Source organism: Eumetopias jubatus, unplaced genomic scaffold (assembly GCF_037043125.1).
Source record: "Eumetopias jubatus isolate StellerSeaLion01/CBP00866 unplaced genomic scaffold, mEumJub1_p1.0 scaffold_10, whole genome shotgun sequence".
Classification (NCBI taxonomy): domain Eukaryota; kingdom Metazoa; phylum Chordata; class Mammalia; order Carnivora; family Otariidae; genus Eumetopias; species Eumetopias jubatus.
This window is the reverse complement of record NW_028274816.1, coordinates 126990820-127006634: the sequence shown is the minus strand read 5'-3', so window position 1 is coordinate 127006634 and position 15815 is coordinate 126990820. Positions and strand designations below refer to the sequence as shown.

Genomic DNA, 15815 nt, shown 5'->3' with positions numbered 1-15815 from the left:
TCAAGACAGCAACAAAGTGCTAATTTGGCAGTACAGACAATATGAACAATTTCTTCCAGACGAAGGAAACGAGAGAAAATTTCGCGGCAGACTCAGGTGAGGGAATAAAGGCCTGGAGTCGGAAGTGAGCACAGTATAGGGTGTGTGGAAGGGCGGATGTAAGAAGGAGGGGACTTGGAGAAGTATGACCTACAGTTCGAGTTATACAGTCCTCTGTATTCCCACAGCAAACTACTGGTAGCTTCCTGCCTTCCTGCCTTCCTGCCGTCTGCCACAATCTCCCACCTGGCCACAAGCCTATAAACCAGGCACTGCGCCGGGGGCGTTAGAAATACAATCTCCTCACAACAGCCCTGAAGAGAAGGCATTCTTATCTTCATCTTGTAAATGACGAAACTGAGGCTGAGCAAAATAATATAGCTTGCCCTAGGTCACCGAATTCGTCGGAGCTGGAATCTGAACTTGTGGATGTCTGACTCCAAAGCCCAGCTCTAGCCACTGTACCATGCTTTGATTTTACAACACTGAGGTACTGTACAGATAGATGGCATTGCGCTGTGGCTGTGTTCACTTTCTCTGCACCTTAAAGGAACATGTCATGGGTGTGGATGGGATCTTTCACCCCCTCCCCTGTAGCGGGAGCTTTCTGCCCAAGAACTGTATAAGCATGTCAGGGGGCCATGCGAACTATGTCTGGGGGTCCCGCTGATCAATGAAATGACCCAGGAAGAAAGACCACTGCAGAGCAGTCTCAGTAGAGAAATGACCAAGGCAGTTTCTTCTAGTGGATTTGCAGTCGGCATCCCTAGCAACAATATTCTAACCGGAATGGCACAGGGAAAGGAAGATGGCAGTCAGACAAAGCTGGCAAGGAGTCGAGCATGGGCAACGCAGCTGAGAATCCCCAGGAGCTTACAGAGCTTGTTAACTCAAGGGTTCTCAAGCTAATTTGCACCCCTTCCTCCCCTGCCCTTGGGTTGGGGCCGAGGATTTGGCACTGGTGTGGTCAGTGGGGTTGGGGAGCCAAGGTCTGGCTTAAGCACAAGTGGGAGCTAGATTACACACAGGTAAATGGAGCAGATAAGTAAATACATGGAATATCTGAGGAGCCAAGTTTCTCACTGCTGCAGAACATAGTTAGACGAGGAAAGGGGGAGGCGAAAATAAATCCTGCAGTGTTGGATCAGAACCAGAGTTATCAGCATAAACTCGCAGGTTTTAATATGTAAGTTGGTATAAAAATAGATACAAATGTATGTGTTTATACATATATGTATATACATACATATATTCCTCAGCTCTCTCAGCTGTGAGGACCTAAGAGCATGACATCCAAGCAGTAATGAACATACCTGATGCCCAGAACTTAGTTTCTTTTTTTTTTTTTAAAGATTTTATTTATTTTTTTGACACACGGAAAAAGACAGCTAGAGAGGGAACACAAGCAGGGGGAGTGGGAGAGGGAGGAGCAGGCTCCTGGCTGAGCAGGCAGCCCGATGCAGGGCTCGATCCCAGGACCCTGGGATCATGACCTGAGCCGAAGGCAGCCGCTTAACAACTGAGCCACTTAGGCACCCCCAGAACTTAGTTTCTAAATATCATTCCCTGCCAAAGAAACAAGAGAGCCTGGAAAAATGGGTGACTCCAGGGCTGGGGTAGCAAAGTACCAGATGAGGCTGGTATGTTCTGTTGTACCAGAAAGCAAGGGCCCCAGAAATGACAGGCACATGCAAACTGCATGGAAAACCACCAGCCTGAAGGGGTTCCAGTGGCCAAATCAGGGGCAATTTAAACAATAAAATAATGATGGATCCTGAAAGAGGAAAAGGGCATCAGTGGAAAAACCAGTGGGAAATCCAAATAAGGTCTGAGTTTAGTAAATAGAACTGTACCAATGTTAACTTGCTGGTGTGGTAACTGTGCTGTGGTTATGTAAGACGTTAACATCAGGAGAACTGGGGAGAAAGGAATATGGGAAATCTGCGCTATTTCTGAAACTTTTATGTAGGTTTAAATTTATTCCAACATAAACTTAAAAAAAAAGGTAGTAACAGCTATAATCCACGAGTACGTGCTGACATAGTAAGTGGGGAAAAGAGAAAGCTTTTTCTTAAACTATAATGTGAACTAGTAAACGCAAAAGAAATGCTGGTATTAGAAAAATCCTCATTTGGCAACTATCTTAGTAATAAATGATTCAGACAAGTATCAGCAGGAGGTAAAAGATGAGAAAAAAAACTACTTATATGGTTTCAACGTTTCTCCCAACAGTTATTAATTGTTAGTAATTACTTATTAATAAAGAGAGAAGCCTGGCAGACAAATGAACACCACAAGTTGTAGGGCAAACAGACACTGTCACCTCCTGATGTGAATTACTGAGAAGAGCCTGGCCCTGCTTCTGAATAAATCATAAATCATGAGGAAACATTAGTCAAACCCAGATGGAGGGACATTCCACAAACAAACTGGCCTGTACTCTTCAAAAATTTCAAGGTCATGAAAGATAAGGAAAGAATGAGTTGTTTTTCTGGATTGAAGAGACCAAAGAGACATGACAAGTGTATGGACCCTATGGTCCTGGCACAGATCCTGGATTGAGAAAAAACATGACGGGGACCACCGGCGAAATGGAGTGGCATCTATGAATTAAATGGTACTAATGGATCAAGTTAACTTCCTGACGTTGATAGGTGTACTGTGGGTAGGTAGACTGCGTGCTTATTTATAGGAAACACAGACTGAAGTCCTGAGGAGTAATGGGGGCACTCTTGCCTGCAATTTGAAGAAAGTGTATATGCTGAGAAATCTCTTCTCCAAGAGTCAGCCAGAGAAAAATCACTACATTCCCAAGAGTAAAAGTTATCCGAACTTCCTTCTGAAACATAAACAAAAATTGAGAAAGCCGCTTAAAGCATACAAGGACAGCTCAGCCGACTCTGCTAAGGAGATGGCTTTGGGGATATCCCTACTTCCTTCCTCCTCCCTAGGTCCCGGCTCTGCAGTCCTACTGCTGTTTGGCTTTTGGCTGGCTCACGTGCTGCCAGAACTTTCCCTGGGTAGGTGGGAGGCTGGTGGACCCCATGCCAGGCCCAACAGAAAGCTGGCAATACTGATCAGGCCACCCAACCACTGACGAGTCTGGGACAAGGGCACCGGGCGGGCAGGGCAGGCACAGCTCCTGACCACTCGTGCCAAGTGCCAACATGTCCTCTTATCTCATCCTCGCCACTAACTGCACTGGAGAGAGGACAAAACCAACTCTGAGAGGTTGAGTACCATGCTTGAGGTCCCAGGCTAGTGATTGCAGAGCTCGGACTCAAATCCAGGTCTGTCTGGCATCCAGGCCCACGCTCTTTCCACTACACTGTGTTGGGTCTCTGTCATCTGGGAGCTTGTGAATGGCCTAAGATTTTCCTCCCTTGCAGATTTTTGAGTCAGAGCTACAAGAATGAAATACATACAAAATCAGTCCCCCACCTGAGTTTCTTCCCTTAGGAGTCTTGGATAAAAGGGAGGAAGGGTTTTGTAGAACCCCTTGAAATTGCACTCAAGATAGTGTGTGGGTTTATGTGAAATTTTTTTTTTTTTTTGGCAAGAAGAGTCTACAGTTTCATTGGGCTCTCAAAGGGATCTATGACTCAAAAAAGGTTAATAGCCACCGCTTTAGGCATTATTTTGTCTGATTCTGTGCTTTAAAAGATGAGGAAATGGATTTCTTGGACTCTATTTTCTACTTCAAGCCTTTGCTGCTTATTCTGGAGCGACAACAGCACAACCTACGCAATTCTCCTATGAGTAGCTTCTGCTACTTCCCCGGTGCTGTGGAAACATCCTAGTGAGGCCAAGTGGAAGGATGAGTGGCCAGCACTTCATTTTTCATAGAGAAATGGAGAGTCCCTAAGGAAGGGAGGTCTGGCTCTCTGCCCGAAGCATCATGAACAATGAGTACACTTTATATGAATCAAGGCCATGTGAAAAGAGTAGATACCAGAATTATGATAATTCAGAAAAATGACTCTCTAGACCAGGTAGGTTTGGGGAAAGTACATGGTTATCTCAGATATGCACTTTAAACTCTGGATCCAACAGCTTTTAAACCTTTCTAAAAATAAGAATTTGGGTTGATGAGGGAAGAACAGGCTTTGTCCAAAAACAGTCATCCAGGTGGGCTGCTCAAGACCTGTGTAATCTCATAGATAAATAACAGATCTTTTACCTGCTCCTCCAGGTGTCTTTATTAACTTCCTGATAAATAATTTTTTTTAAGATTTTATTTATCTTTTTGAGAGACAGAGAACGCGTGATGGGGAAGGGGGGCGGGGGAGAGAGTGAGAGAATGAGAAGCAGACTCCTTGCCAAGCAGGAAGCCCAACTCAGGGCTTGATCCCAGGACCTGGAGATCATGACCTGAGCCTAAGGGAGTCGCTTAACCAACTGAGCTGCCCAGGCGCCCCAAAGAACTTTTTCACACAGAAGACAGGGTGTTCCAAAGGAGCAAACAGCAATAAGTAATTACTGCCTTTCTGTGAACCTTCGGATATAAGCCCAACGGATAAACAGGAGGAGAGGTGAACTGGCTTTACAAGGCAAAACATGAAAGCAACTCTTCTTTGGGGGAGGATGGTGGGCAGGAGGTTTTGTTTTTTAAAAGATTTTATTTTATTTGACAGAAAGAGACACAGCGAGAGAGGGAGCACAAGCAGGGGGAGTGGGAGAGGGAGAAGCAGGCTTCCCACGGAGCAGGGAGCCAGATGCGGGGCTCGATCCCAGGACCTGGGATCATGACCTGAGCCGAAGGCAGACACCTAACGACTGAGCCACCCAGGCGCCTCAGGAGGTTGTTTTTATTAACATGGAAGCTCTTCTACAAAGTTCATTTTCTATGACTTTACTATGAAACATTTTGTGATTGGGGACAAAAAGAGTAGATACAATCTACAAAATAAAATAGGAGAATAATAATAATGTTCCATGTAGTGATTCCACTTGAAACAGTCTCTTAATCTTATGGTTTCTCTCTGAAACATATTTGGAAACAAGAATTTGCTAATCCACAAAGAAGCATTACAAAAAAAAAAAAAAAAAAAAAAAGGACTAAATTTCAGCACCTAAATGCTTTCCCAGAGAACTCCCTTAGAGAACTTTCTCACAGCCACTACTGCGCTCCCTGCCTGAGCCACTGTCTGTCTGGTCCTCCCAAGTGCATTCTTCAGGCTACAAGGCCTCATCTGAGAGCTGGGGCCAGCCTGTCTCCAGAAACCTGACCTTTCCAAAATCTGCCTTCCAGTGTGGAAAGGCCTCCACCAGTTCCTGTGGCTGGGGACAGAGGTTCAGGGATGAGGAGGGGTCTTCCTCCTTTGCATGAATAACGGACATTGGAATTTGAAGATACTCCTCTGACCGTGAGAAACTTGGCTGCAGTGGGCTGCTTTGTGAAAATTTTCAGAACTCCTGAGTTTGTAAAAAGTATATATGTTAAATGGTTGATAATCCATAAAAGAAAGCAAGAATCCACCAGTCCATACTGATAGAAATACACACGCACACGGGGGAGAGGGGGAAGTGCTTCCTTACAGAAGAACTCCAATTAACAATAGAGCAGAAAATGATGGAAACAGAAAATCAACATTTGGCAAACACTACAGTAGTAACTGCTTTGGGCAGAAATCATCAAGGATGTCAAAATGAGTGGGAAAAGTGTGAGGAGAAACAGGATATTCACATAGTCCCAAGTATCCCCCCACGAGATACTTATTAATTACAAAAAGAAAAACAGCAGCTTCACAGCAGAGAAAGCTAGCAGGCACCACCTTAAGCAAGTGATCAACGTTAACATCACCAGTAATGGGACACAGCCACATGATGTGCCTCCTGATATGACGTACCCAGAGGGACACAACATCACCTGCATGGTATACTTGCCCGCAACACATAATCTGGATTTAATCAAGAGCAAACATCAGACAAACTGAAACTGAGGGCACTGTAGAAAATAACTTGTCAGTACTCTGTAAAGTGTCAAGGTCATGAGAAACAAACAGAAGACTGGGCAAGTATTAAAGGTTAAGGGAGACTAAAGAGACCTGACAACCAAAGGCATGGTGGGATTCTGGGCCAGAAAGTGGACATTCATGGGACATTCAAGGGACAATGTTACCCTCCTGATTTTGATAACTGTGATTATGCATAAAATGGTAGCATTCTCTGGGGGAAAGATCTATGAGAATTTTCTGTAACTTTTTTGTAAGTCTAAATTATTTCAAAATGAAAACCTAAACAAATTATATTTGAAAACATGTATATGAGATTAGGCTTTCTTTCTCCATTTTCCAGTGCCTGACATGGTCAAGCCTGTGTAGCTATGTAAGAAGAGCTCAGTGCCCACATGGGAAGGGGTTGTTGGGATCCATTTGGGACCTTATTAGAGTCAAACTCAGGCTTCTACGATTTATGGATACAATGAATGATAACATTCACAAGATACAAAAATAACCCTAGAAGGTTTCCAGGGAGGGTCACAGGAGGCCTGCCAAGTCTCTCCTTCAGCTTCTGGAAGGAGTTGTGCCCTTGTGAGGCCCAACCATGACCAAAGGAAGGAGAAATGCAGTAGAAAACAGCAAAACATTCATTACTCACTTGTCCTGGGACTCAATATACACATAGAGATGAGGCTCGAAACACTTGGAAACAATGCCATGAAATGGATTGTCTGGGGCTTTCGGCTTCTTTGGCTGTAAAGGGGGGAAAAAGAAGAAAGAAAGCTACGCTTTAGCTATCTTTGCAAGTTCTCAAGCAGTTTCAAAGAATACATCCCTTCAAAGTTTACTCCTGATGTAGATGAGAAGCACTCAATGTAACTGAATTGGGGCTGTGTCTTGCATTATGATTCACGCCAGTTTGTGAACAATAATGAGCCATCACTGACTTGCCCGGGATGGTGAAAGATTTACTGCTACTCTGATAACACATGTGCTTTCAATTTGGAAGCTATTCTTTTTTTTTTTTTTTAAAGATTTTATTTATTCATTTGAGACAGAGAGATACACAGAGAGAGAGCATGAGCAGGGGAGAGGGAGAAGCAGGCTCCCCGCCAAGCCAGGAGCCAGGAGCCAGACGTGGGGCTCGATCCCAGGACCCTGGGATCATGACCTGAGCCAAAGGCAGATGCTTAACAATCTGAGCCACCCAGGCGCCCCTAGAAGCTATTCATCATCAGACTGATGTTTTAAAGTGTTGAATCCTAGCTAGTAACAGTACCTTATTTATATTTGTACAGTGCTTTAGAATTTATAAAGTGCTTTCATGGGATCTATTTTTGACAGCCTCCATTTAGCAATTGTTTTTATGGACCAAGCACTTTAACATGAAATAACATCTCATCTATTCCTCACAACAACCCTTGGTGTAGGAATTATTACTACTATTTCACACCTAGAGAAAGGAAGCCTCAGAGGCTTTTAGCAGCCTGCCCAAAGGCACACGGTGAAGTTTCCTATCTCCTGAACTAGAACTCTTTCTATTATAGCACTGCTTTGCCGTGATGGTTCCCAGACTGTTGAATTGCACTGACGAGTAAATGCAAGAAAAAGAACGGTAAAGGACCAACATAGAATTGCTAACTTTTTGTTTTGCCACTTTCCATTCTCACGAGTCCCTAAGAGTATGTTACACCCAAACATTTTATCGGGAGAAAATAGCAGCATGAGGGCAGTCCTTCCTATGAAAAGACAGTTGGTGACCTTATACCAGATAGATAGATATATAGATAGACAGACAGACAGATAGGCAGGCAGGCGGGCTGTTTTGTCTTTATTGTTTGCCTTGGACCATTGTAAAACAGGGCCAGCACTGGTCCTCAGCTGATACCCAAAAACTGCTGATATACAGGACATCTAGGTAGGCAAGCATTTAAAAACTCTATTTGCTTCCTAATTTCTTTTCCAAAATATCTAAAAACTAAGCAAAGATCCGCCTACATATCTCTTTCTATTTCTAAAAAAAGTCAATTCTATTTATCGTCAAATGCCAACAAAAGGATCCTGAGCCCTTGCTGGGGTTTATACTAGAGTACAATTTGGGCATAAATTGATACCCACAGCATACTTGCTGGATTGAACTGTTCGTATCTTTTAATAAATATAGGAAAAACTAAGCCCCTAATGACAAACAGAATAATGATTCCCTTCTCCTAGTAACTTTTAAAAATAAAACACTGTAATGGTTAAAAGCATCTGTAAAATATGGAAATGAACACCAAAAATTAAATGTCAACCTTAGACATATCCCCTTCAATCTCCTGTTTAGCTCTCTCTCCTCATCACCTTCGGAGAGTTCCATGTCTTTAAGTTTTTTTGCAAGATTTTTAGAAACTCTGGTCTAAAATAATTACAATCAGGCTATTTTCCTTATCATTCAGAAGCTACCGCCAAAGTCAGGTCTGAGGCTGAGCCCCCAAGAGACTCCCCAGCCTGGGTTCACTGAGTTTGATTTGGCTGGATCTAAAGTTCCACTTCATTTCACAGATACCCTGGGAGTTTCTCCCACACTCCCATCAGTTTAAAATGGTGGATCCATGATGTAGTAAAATGGCTGTGTAGGGGTGGTCCTTACCCAATTGTTCTATATTTTCTGAATCAGTTATCTATTTTTTTATTATTTCATTCTTTTCAATAAGGTGATTGTTAAATGAATAGACAAATGTGATTTGTCTAACTTATATAAGACCAGATATCCTGATTTTAGAATTGAAAACTATAGCCACAATACCCAGATATCTTTTTATTAATAAAATATAGTCATCGTAAGGATTATAATTATCCCCTTTATTTATATTTTCTTCTTGTGCCAAAAATATTCACATGTCTACAGGATAGCTTCTGGTAATTATAAATTGGGAGTTTATATAATACAGAATGTTGTCATGTTTTAAATCAACATATTTTAAATCAAGTATTTTGTATTTGGCTTTGTTTACCAATTTATGTGCAATTTTCCAATTACTGACATTGTTTTAGTTTATCACTTTAGAATGGCTACATTATGAAATTTAAGCTCTATAAATTAGATAGTAGTACTGTACTGATACTACATTTTCTGATTTTGATCTGTGGTAATTTAAGTGAATGGCTTTCCTGTTAGGAAATACATACAGAAATATTTAGAGGTAAAGGACATGATATATGCTAACTTACAAACTATTCCAAAAGAGAGAGAGAGAGAGAGGGAGAGCGAAGACAGGGAGAGAGAGAGGGAGAGGAGGAATGGGGGTGGAAAAAAAGGAAATGGTAAAGTAAATGTAGCAAAATGTTAACAACTGGTAAACCCAGGTGAAAGATATTTGAGAGTTCTTGTAATATTCTTAAAACTCTTCTCTAATTTAGGTATTTTCTTTTAAAAAAGTAAAAAATAACAACAAAAAGCTTGGGAGATGGGTGCCAACGGCCTGGCAGATAACCCCAGAGACAACTGTGGAGCCCTTAAGCAAGGGCACGTCACCAACACTTTGGACAGCCCGGAGGGCAGCAGTGTGGGAAAACACGGGCATTTGTGCTTGAGTAAAACAGGGCTTAGCATCAATTTCACGGTTTTAAGACCACACTATAGTTATGGTAGCTGTCACCACTGGGGGAAGCTGGGAGGTGGGTACACGGGACCTCTCTGTACTCTGCAACTACTTATGAGTTTATAATTATTTCAAAACACAAAGTTTTTTCTAAAAAGTGGTACAGGAAAGTTGGACCCTGAACGTGAAGTGATTTTAGGGATATCTTAACCTATTTATTCTGCTACTATTTTCCTTTTTACGTATGTGCAAGGGTGATATACAATAAAAATCTGGGCCTACAGAAGTCTGAGGAGCTCATTCAGAATATATGTAAGAGACAGATTCTAAGTGATAAAAGAAAACAGCTCCATGCTGTTCCAATGAAGTCATCTCGGCCAGTCTTCCCCAGACCGTGTGCTTGATGAGGCCCCGCAGAGCACTCCGAACTTGGCACCCAGATAGCTGCATCATCAGACAGTGTGGGTGTCCCAGCCCTACAGGCAGGTGACCGCTCCGCCCTGCCTCTGCCCACTAATGCCACTCCTGGCAGTGAGGGGACACCCTACACCACAGCTCCAGGTCCCTTGCAGCGCTTTTTGTGTGAGCTGGAAGCAAAAGGGGAACAATGGGAGGGACTGCCCAAAGTTTCCTTTTTGCTTTTTTCCCCACAGGGCTGCCTCCAGCCTATAGCTGCTTGGTGACTCTGTTCCTATTTAGATAAGAGGTGCTGGAATTTCAGCTCACACTGGCGTCTCCCTGTGCACTGTCTGGCTCCCCAAAGGGTTGAGTCTCTGCTGAAAGAACATCCAAAGGCATTTAGCAGTAGCATTTGGGCTGCCTGTCTGAGTGTGTGAATTCTATCCAAGAGCCGCAGATGTTTCAGTTATTTCCTCCTGAGTTTGAGGGAATAATAGAAGGTTACTGTTGTCACAGTAAGGAGCTCTGCAGCTGGCCCCATTTCCTTTTATTACCATCCAATGTAAACAGATTAAATCTAACTGCTTGGATCACCAGAAGGGTACATTTTTAAACCAGAAATTCCTTATTTCTTCTCCCTTTCTCTTCGAGCACCCTCAGTCCCCTTTCAGATGCCATTTTTTCATCACTGGGAGTGTGTTGGCAACTGGTGGCTCAAACTAAATACCTTTTTTCAAGTTCACACTCCTTTCTCAACAGCCTACGCTGCAGGAGTGAGCAGGGAGGGACCCTGCCCTTGAGGGCCAACTGTCTACTTACTGCAGTGATACAATGGGTTGGGTAACCCCAGACGAACGCTGGGGGCCTTCCCCCACACCTCTGGCTCAGCTCACCCCTAGCTTCCTGTGGACTTCCTCCCTAAGGCCCCACGGGGCTCCTGCGCTTCCTGTAAACCCAACTCCGGAAGCCAGTAAGTGGCCAGGAAGAGGGAGATCCTGGAGCTGTCCCCTAATGGACCACAAGCAAGACAAGTGCTGGGGAGGCTGGGGATGGTGTCCAGGTGTCATTGCTAACAAGTAACAACCAGCGAAACTGCAGGTAGGTCATCTAGTCCAGGGGTTTTTGATATTTTTTTTTCAACAGATCTCAAACCCTTGGCTCGAAAGAAATTTTACCTGGAATTCCATGATAAAAGTGACTCAGAACAGAACTGCTCTGTTTGGAGGGAGTCTGAGCCCTGGTCTCCTCCCAACACCCCACAGAGACATGTGATGGGGCACCAAGGAATATAGTTTGAAAACCACGGGCTTTGCCTAAAGATGAAAACATGAGGCAAGTCTAGAGAGAGTAAAAACCTACTACGTGGTCAGTTAATGGCAGACCAGAGTCTGCCTCTGCTTTACCCCCTGTATCTGTGCTCTGTGTCCTTAGAATGAGCAGTCTTGGCCCTTACAACAATAACCTCTAGCTTCCAGGATGAGCAAAAAGTTCCATGAGAGAGACAAATCATATTTTATCTAGTAAACACAATTTGTAGTAATAGGGGCCTCTATTATAATCCAGTTTAATGATATCCAGAGATAACTAGCTGAAGGGCTAACTTTTCATGCCAGCACAAGGACAATGACAGCCACTGGCACTGGGAAGACACAAGGCCCCGAACACGGTACTACAACCCAAAGCAAGCTCAAAGGGTGCAGGTGATGGAGTGTGGGTGGAAGATACACCAGAAGAACGAGCTCTACATCCAGATTCCTTCCTTTCCCTTCCTCCCCAAATGCAAGATGCATTTCTTTAGTTAGAAGAAATCTTTTGTTATCTCCCACACTAGCTGGTATGATGGCTTTAAATCAATTATAGCTAATCCCACAGATCTCTGGGATATAGCCATAAGGCATCCTTCCAGTTTTATCCATTCACCTGTATTCATGGGGTTCGTTTCTGTGACCTCCTCTATTCACTGAGACAGCCCGGTGTAATACAAGAGCTCCATGGTGGGAATTCTAGTCTCTTGACTTCTAGACCTTGCTTCCAGTCCTAGCTCGTCCATGCCCAAATTCTGTAACCCTGGGCAAATCACTCAACCTCTCTGAGCTGCACACACTGTAGCTCATATAAAATCCCTATAAGATGAGAGGCAGGCATTGGGAAGACGAAATGAAATAAAGCACATAAAAGACTTTGAAATTATAAAGCCCATAAAAACGTGAGGTATCTATGTTATTACAATTATTTAATCAGTGGAGCAGACACATTTTACTGCAACACTTCAGAACTGCTCCTGGAAATGATTGTACACCTACCCTTCTCCGTGTGAGGAATACAGGCAAGTTCATGGCTATGGGGTTCCCAGGCTGGTCTTCCCGGCCAGCCTCCCTTTCAGTGGTGTCTGGAGCAAAACAACACTATAAAATAACCCTCGAGCAGCCAAGTGTAGAAAATTAAAAAGAAGGATCACTAATCCAGACAGGAAAAGGCCTGATTTATTGCTCTAACCACTCTGTCATAAAATGGCAATGAAACAAAAACACCATTCTATAGGATGAAGGGAGAGGAAATTTAGAGTTGGACAGAAAATCCGAAGGAAATGAAAGTGCTAGTGTGCTCTGAAAAGTAACTCTCCAAATATGCCAGTGGTCACCTTGATGTTTCCAGGCCTCCCCGATGCCTTCCAGACCTCAAGTGCTCAGCTTGCACTGAGTGGAGGCCTCTCCTAGCTGATGGTGCTGAGAATTCCACCAGGGATCCTCGAGCCTCTCTCATGTCGTCACCGGCCAGATGAGAACCCAACCGAGAGTTAGGCTGGCAGGTGCAGGAGATGATGAATGAGGCGGGCAGGGTTCTGCCGCCGCACTGCATGGACCAATTAAGCTTGTGCGGGTTGCTCGTTCCAGCAGGGAAACTCTTTGGGAACAGAGGTGGGCAGGAAAGGCTGCTTTCTCACTCTGTTTTCAAAATGCACCTTCAGATAAGGGCTTTCTATAAAGACCACCGGAGCTGTAATCTCTGAACGTGCTCAATGGCCAAAGGGCCACTTGTGGAGGGGGAAGACCCATTTTCAGAAGCAAACGTTAGGTAGGAGGCACGTGGAAAGGCAACCTGGACTTACCTGATCTAAATCTCCTTTCTCCATCGCCAGTTCCTCTATCTCTGGTGCTGGCTCATCTTCCAGGAAGGGATTGGTGGATGGGGGTGGAGACTCGAGTTTTTTCTGTTAAGAAGACGTGAGAAAGAGGTAAGTATTTTCTGAGCATATTCTCAATACCTTTCCCCATTGATCTGCTTTTTCCGAGTCTCTGCAACCCCTAAATCATGAAATCTAAATCTGATATAATGAGCAAGGACTGAGACAGCACAGACCACATTCTTACCTCCCAGCCTTCATACTATTTCCCATCTTCCTAAAACCTATTGCCCACCCCACCCCAATCCCAATCTGGCTAAAACTCTCATTCATCCTTCAGCCCTCAAATTAGAAGTCTCTTCTTCTGGGAAGCCTTCCCCATCTCTTAAGTTTGGGACAGATGTCCCTGCTACATGTTTCCATCCCACCCAGTATGTCCACCTACCCAGGTATTTATTAAAATATCACAACTGTCCATTTATTTGTCTTGTCCCCATTAGATTCCATGATGGCAAGGGATCATGCCTGTCTTGTTCCCCTTCCTATATCTGGGTGCCTGGAATTTCCTAGCTGCTCCCTAAATATGAATCAATCAAAACGCTGGATGGGTTGGAATTCAAGAACAAACTATAAAGCTAATCTTATGTGTTCTAGATTACAGACAGAAGTCTCTTTCCAAATAAGTCTCATTACAACAAACACAACAGAATCTCCTCGGGAAAGATTAGTTCTCAGGACCTGATTCTGACCACTCTTTTAACACATGTCATTGAGTGGGACCACAGGCTGGAATGAGAAAGCTGGGGGCAGGAGGTGTGGGTTTTAGCTCCAGTTCCACAGCGCTGGCCAATTGCCTAACTTCTCCTGGCCAGAGCAGCCTCATCTGTTGCATAAGGTTGCAGTTACAGGACTACCAGAAGGATCAGATGTGATAAAGGGTGCGGAAAAAAAAAGGGGGTGTGAACGGCAGCAAGGAGCACATTACACGTATAAGGGACACTGGTGACGATAATTCAGTGCAGCAACAGAATCGAGGCAGCTCTTGGGAATTTTTTGTACAAATTTGGCCCCAAGATGTTGTTTATGCCAGGGAGCTAAAAGAAAATTAAGTGGACAAGGAGGAGAAAAGGGATTGGCTGGTGCTGGGGATGAGGGGAAGGGTCAAGAAATGGCTCTTTGCAATGTCCACAACAGCCAAACTATGGAAAGAGCAAAGATGTCCATCAACAGATGAATGGATAAAGAAGAGGTGGTGTGTGTATACACACACACACACACACACACACACACACACAATGGAGTATTATGCAGCCATCAAAACCCCCCAAATCTTGCCAATTGCCACGACGTGGATGGAACTAGAGGGTATTATGTTAAGTGAAATAAGTCAATCAGAGAAAGACAAGTATCATATGATCTCACTGATATGAGGAATTCTTAATCTCAGGAAACAAACTGAGGGTTGCTGGAGTGGTGGGGGGTAGGAGGGATGGGGGGCTGGGTGATAGACATTGGGGAGGGTATGTGCTATGGTGAGCGCTGTGAATTGTGTAAGACTGATGAATCACAGACCTGTACCTCTGAAACAAATAATACGTTATACGTTAAAAAAAAAAAAGATAGTAGGAAGGTAAAAATGAAGGGGGGGAATCAGAGGGGGAGACGAACCATGAGAGATGATGGACTCTGAAAAACAAACTGAGGGTTCTAGAGGGGAGGGGGGGTGGGGGGATGGGTTGGCCTGGTGATGGGTATTAAGGAGGGCACGTACTGCATGGAGCACTGGGTGTTATACACAAACAATGAATCATGGAACACTACATCAAAAACTAATGATGTACTGTATGGTGATTAACATAACATAATAAAATAAAATAAAATTAAAAAGAAAGAAATGGCTCTTTGGAGACAAGAAGCTAGGTGGAGAGGGTGTTTCTAAATGTACTTGTGACACCTGTGCATGTATCAGCAGACCAACTTGAACTAACCCCTAAGCCAAGAGGGACAGCACATGGACTGTAGTGTGAATGACTTTATCAAGTGCCAGGACATCAGCTGAAGATATACCAAGAAAAAAGAAAAAGAAAAAGAAAAAAAACAAAACTACAAAAACAATCCAGAAAAATATGAAAAACTTAAACACAAAAAAACACAAACCATTCTGGTGTCTGGTTTAGGCTTTAAGACCATTCTGCTTACACTCATGTAAACTACTTAATTTTCGGCCCAAACACTTGGATGCTGTTATGTTGCCAGATAAAGACTCAGTGTATGAAGAAAGCCTTGTGATCAATGCATTAGGTCAAGGTAGTCATTAGTAGGACAGTGATTTTTCTGGTATCCTGCTGAGAAATAATAGGGTCTAACAACCAAGCAAATATTTAAAATTTATACACTCTGGGGCGCCTGGACGGCTCAGTTGGTTAAGCGACTGCCTTCGGCTCAGGTCATGATCCTGGAGCCCCAGGACTGAGTCCCGCATCGGGCTCCCTGCTTAGCGGTAGTCTGCTTCTCCCTCTGACCCTCCCCGCTCTTGTGTGCTCTCTCTCTCTCTCATTCTCTCTCTCAAATAAAATCTTTAAAAAAATAAAATTTATACACTCTGAACTTTGGCTTGCTTTGCCTGATATGGGAAAAAAAAACCCATAAACTTAAAGCGAAATAGTTTATTTTTAGAATTAGGATATTTTTGGGGCACCTGGGTGGCTCAGTCGGTTAAGCGTCTGC

At 43.7% G+C, this 15815-nt stretch overlaps 1 protein-coding gene across 2 annotated transcripts in view; it reads right to left on the bottom strand.

Annotated features, from left to right (window-relative positions):
* Positions 1–15815, bottom strand: part of VPS53 (VPS53 subunit of GARP complex) — a 139422-nt gene that overhangs the window by 53450 nt on the left and 70157 nt on the right. For both annotated transcript variants that reach the window (XM_028109024.2, XM_028109025.2), the window contains 2 exons: positions 13074–13175; positions 6640–6734 (listed from right to left, as the gene is read on the bottom strand). In XM_028109024.2, coding sequence (XP_027964825.1) covers positions 6640–6734; positions 13074–13175 — 197 coding nt within the window. The remainder of the gene's footprint in view (positions 1–6639; positions 6735–13073; positions 13176–15815) is intronic.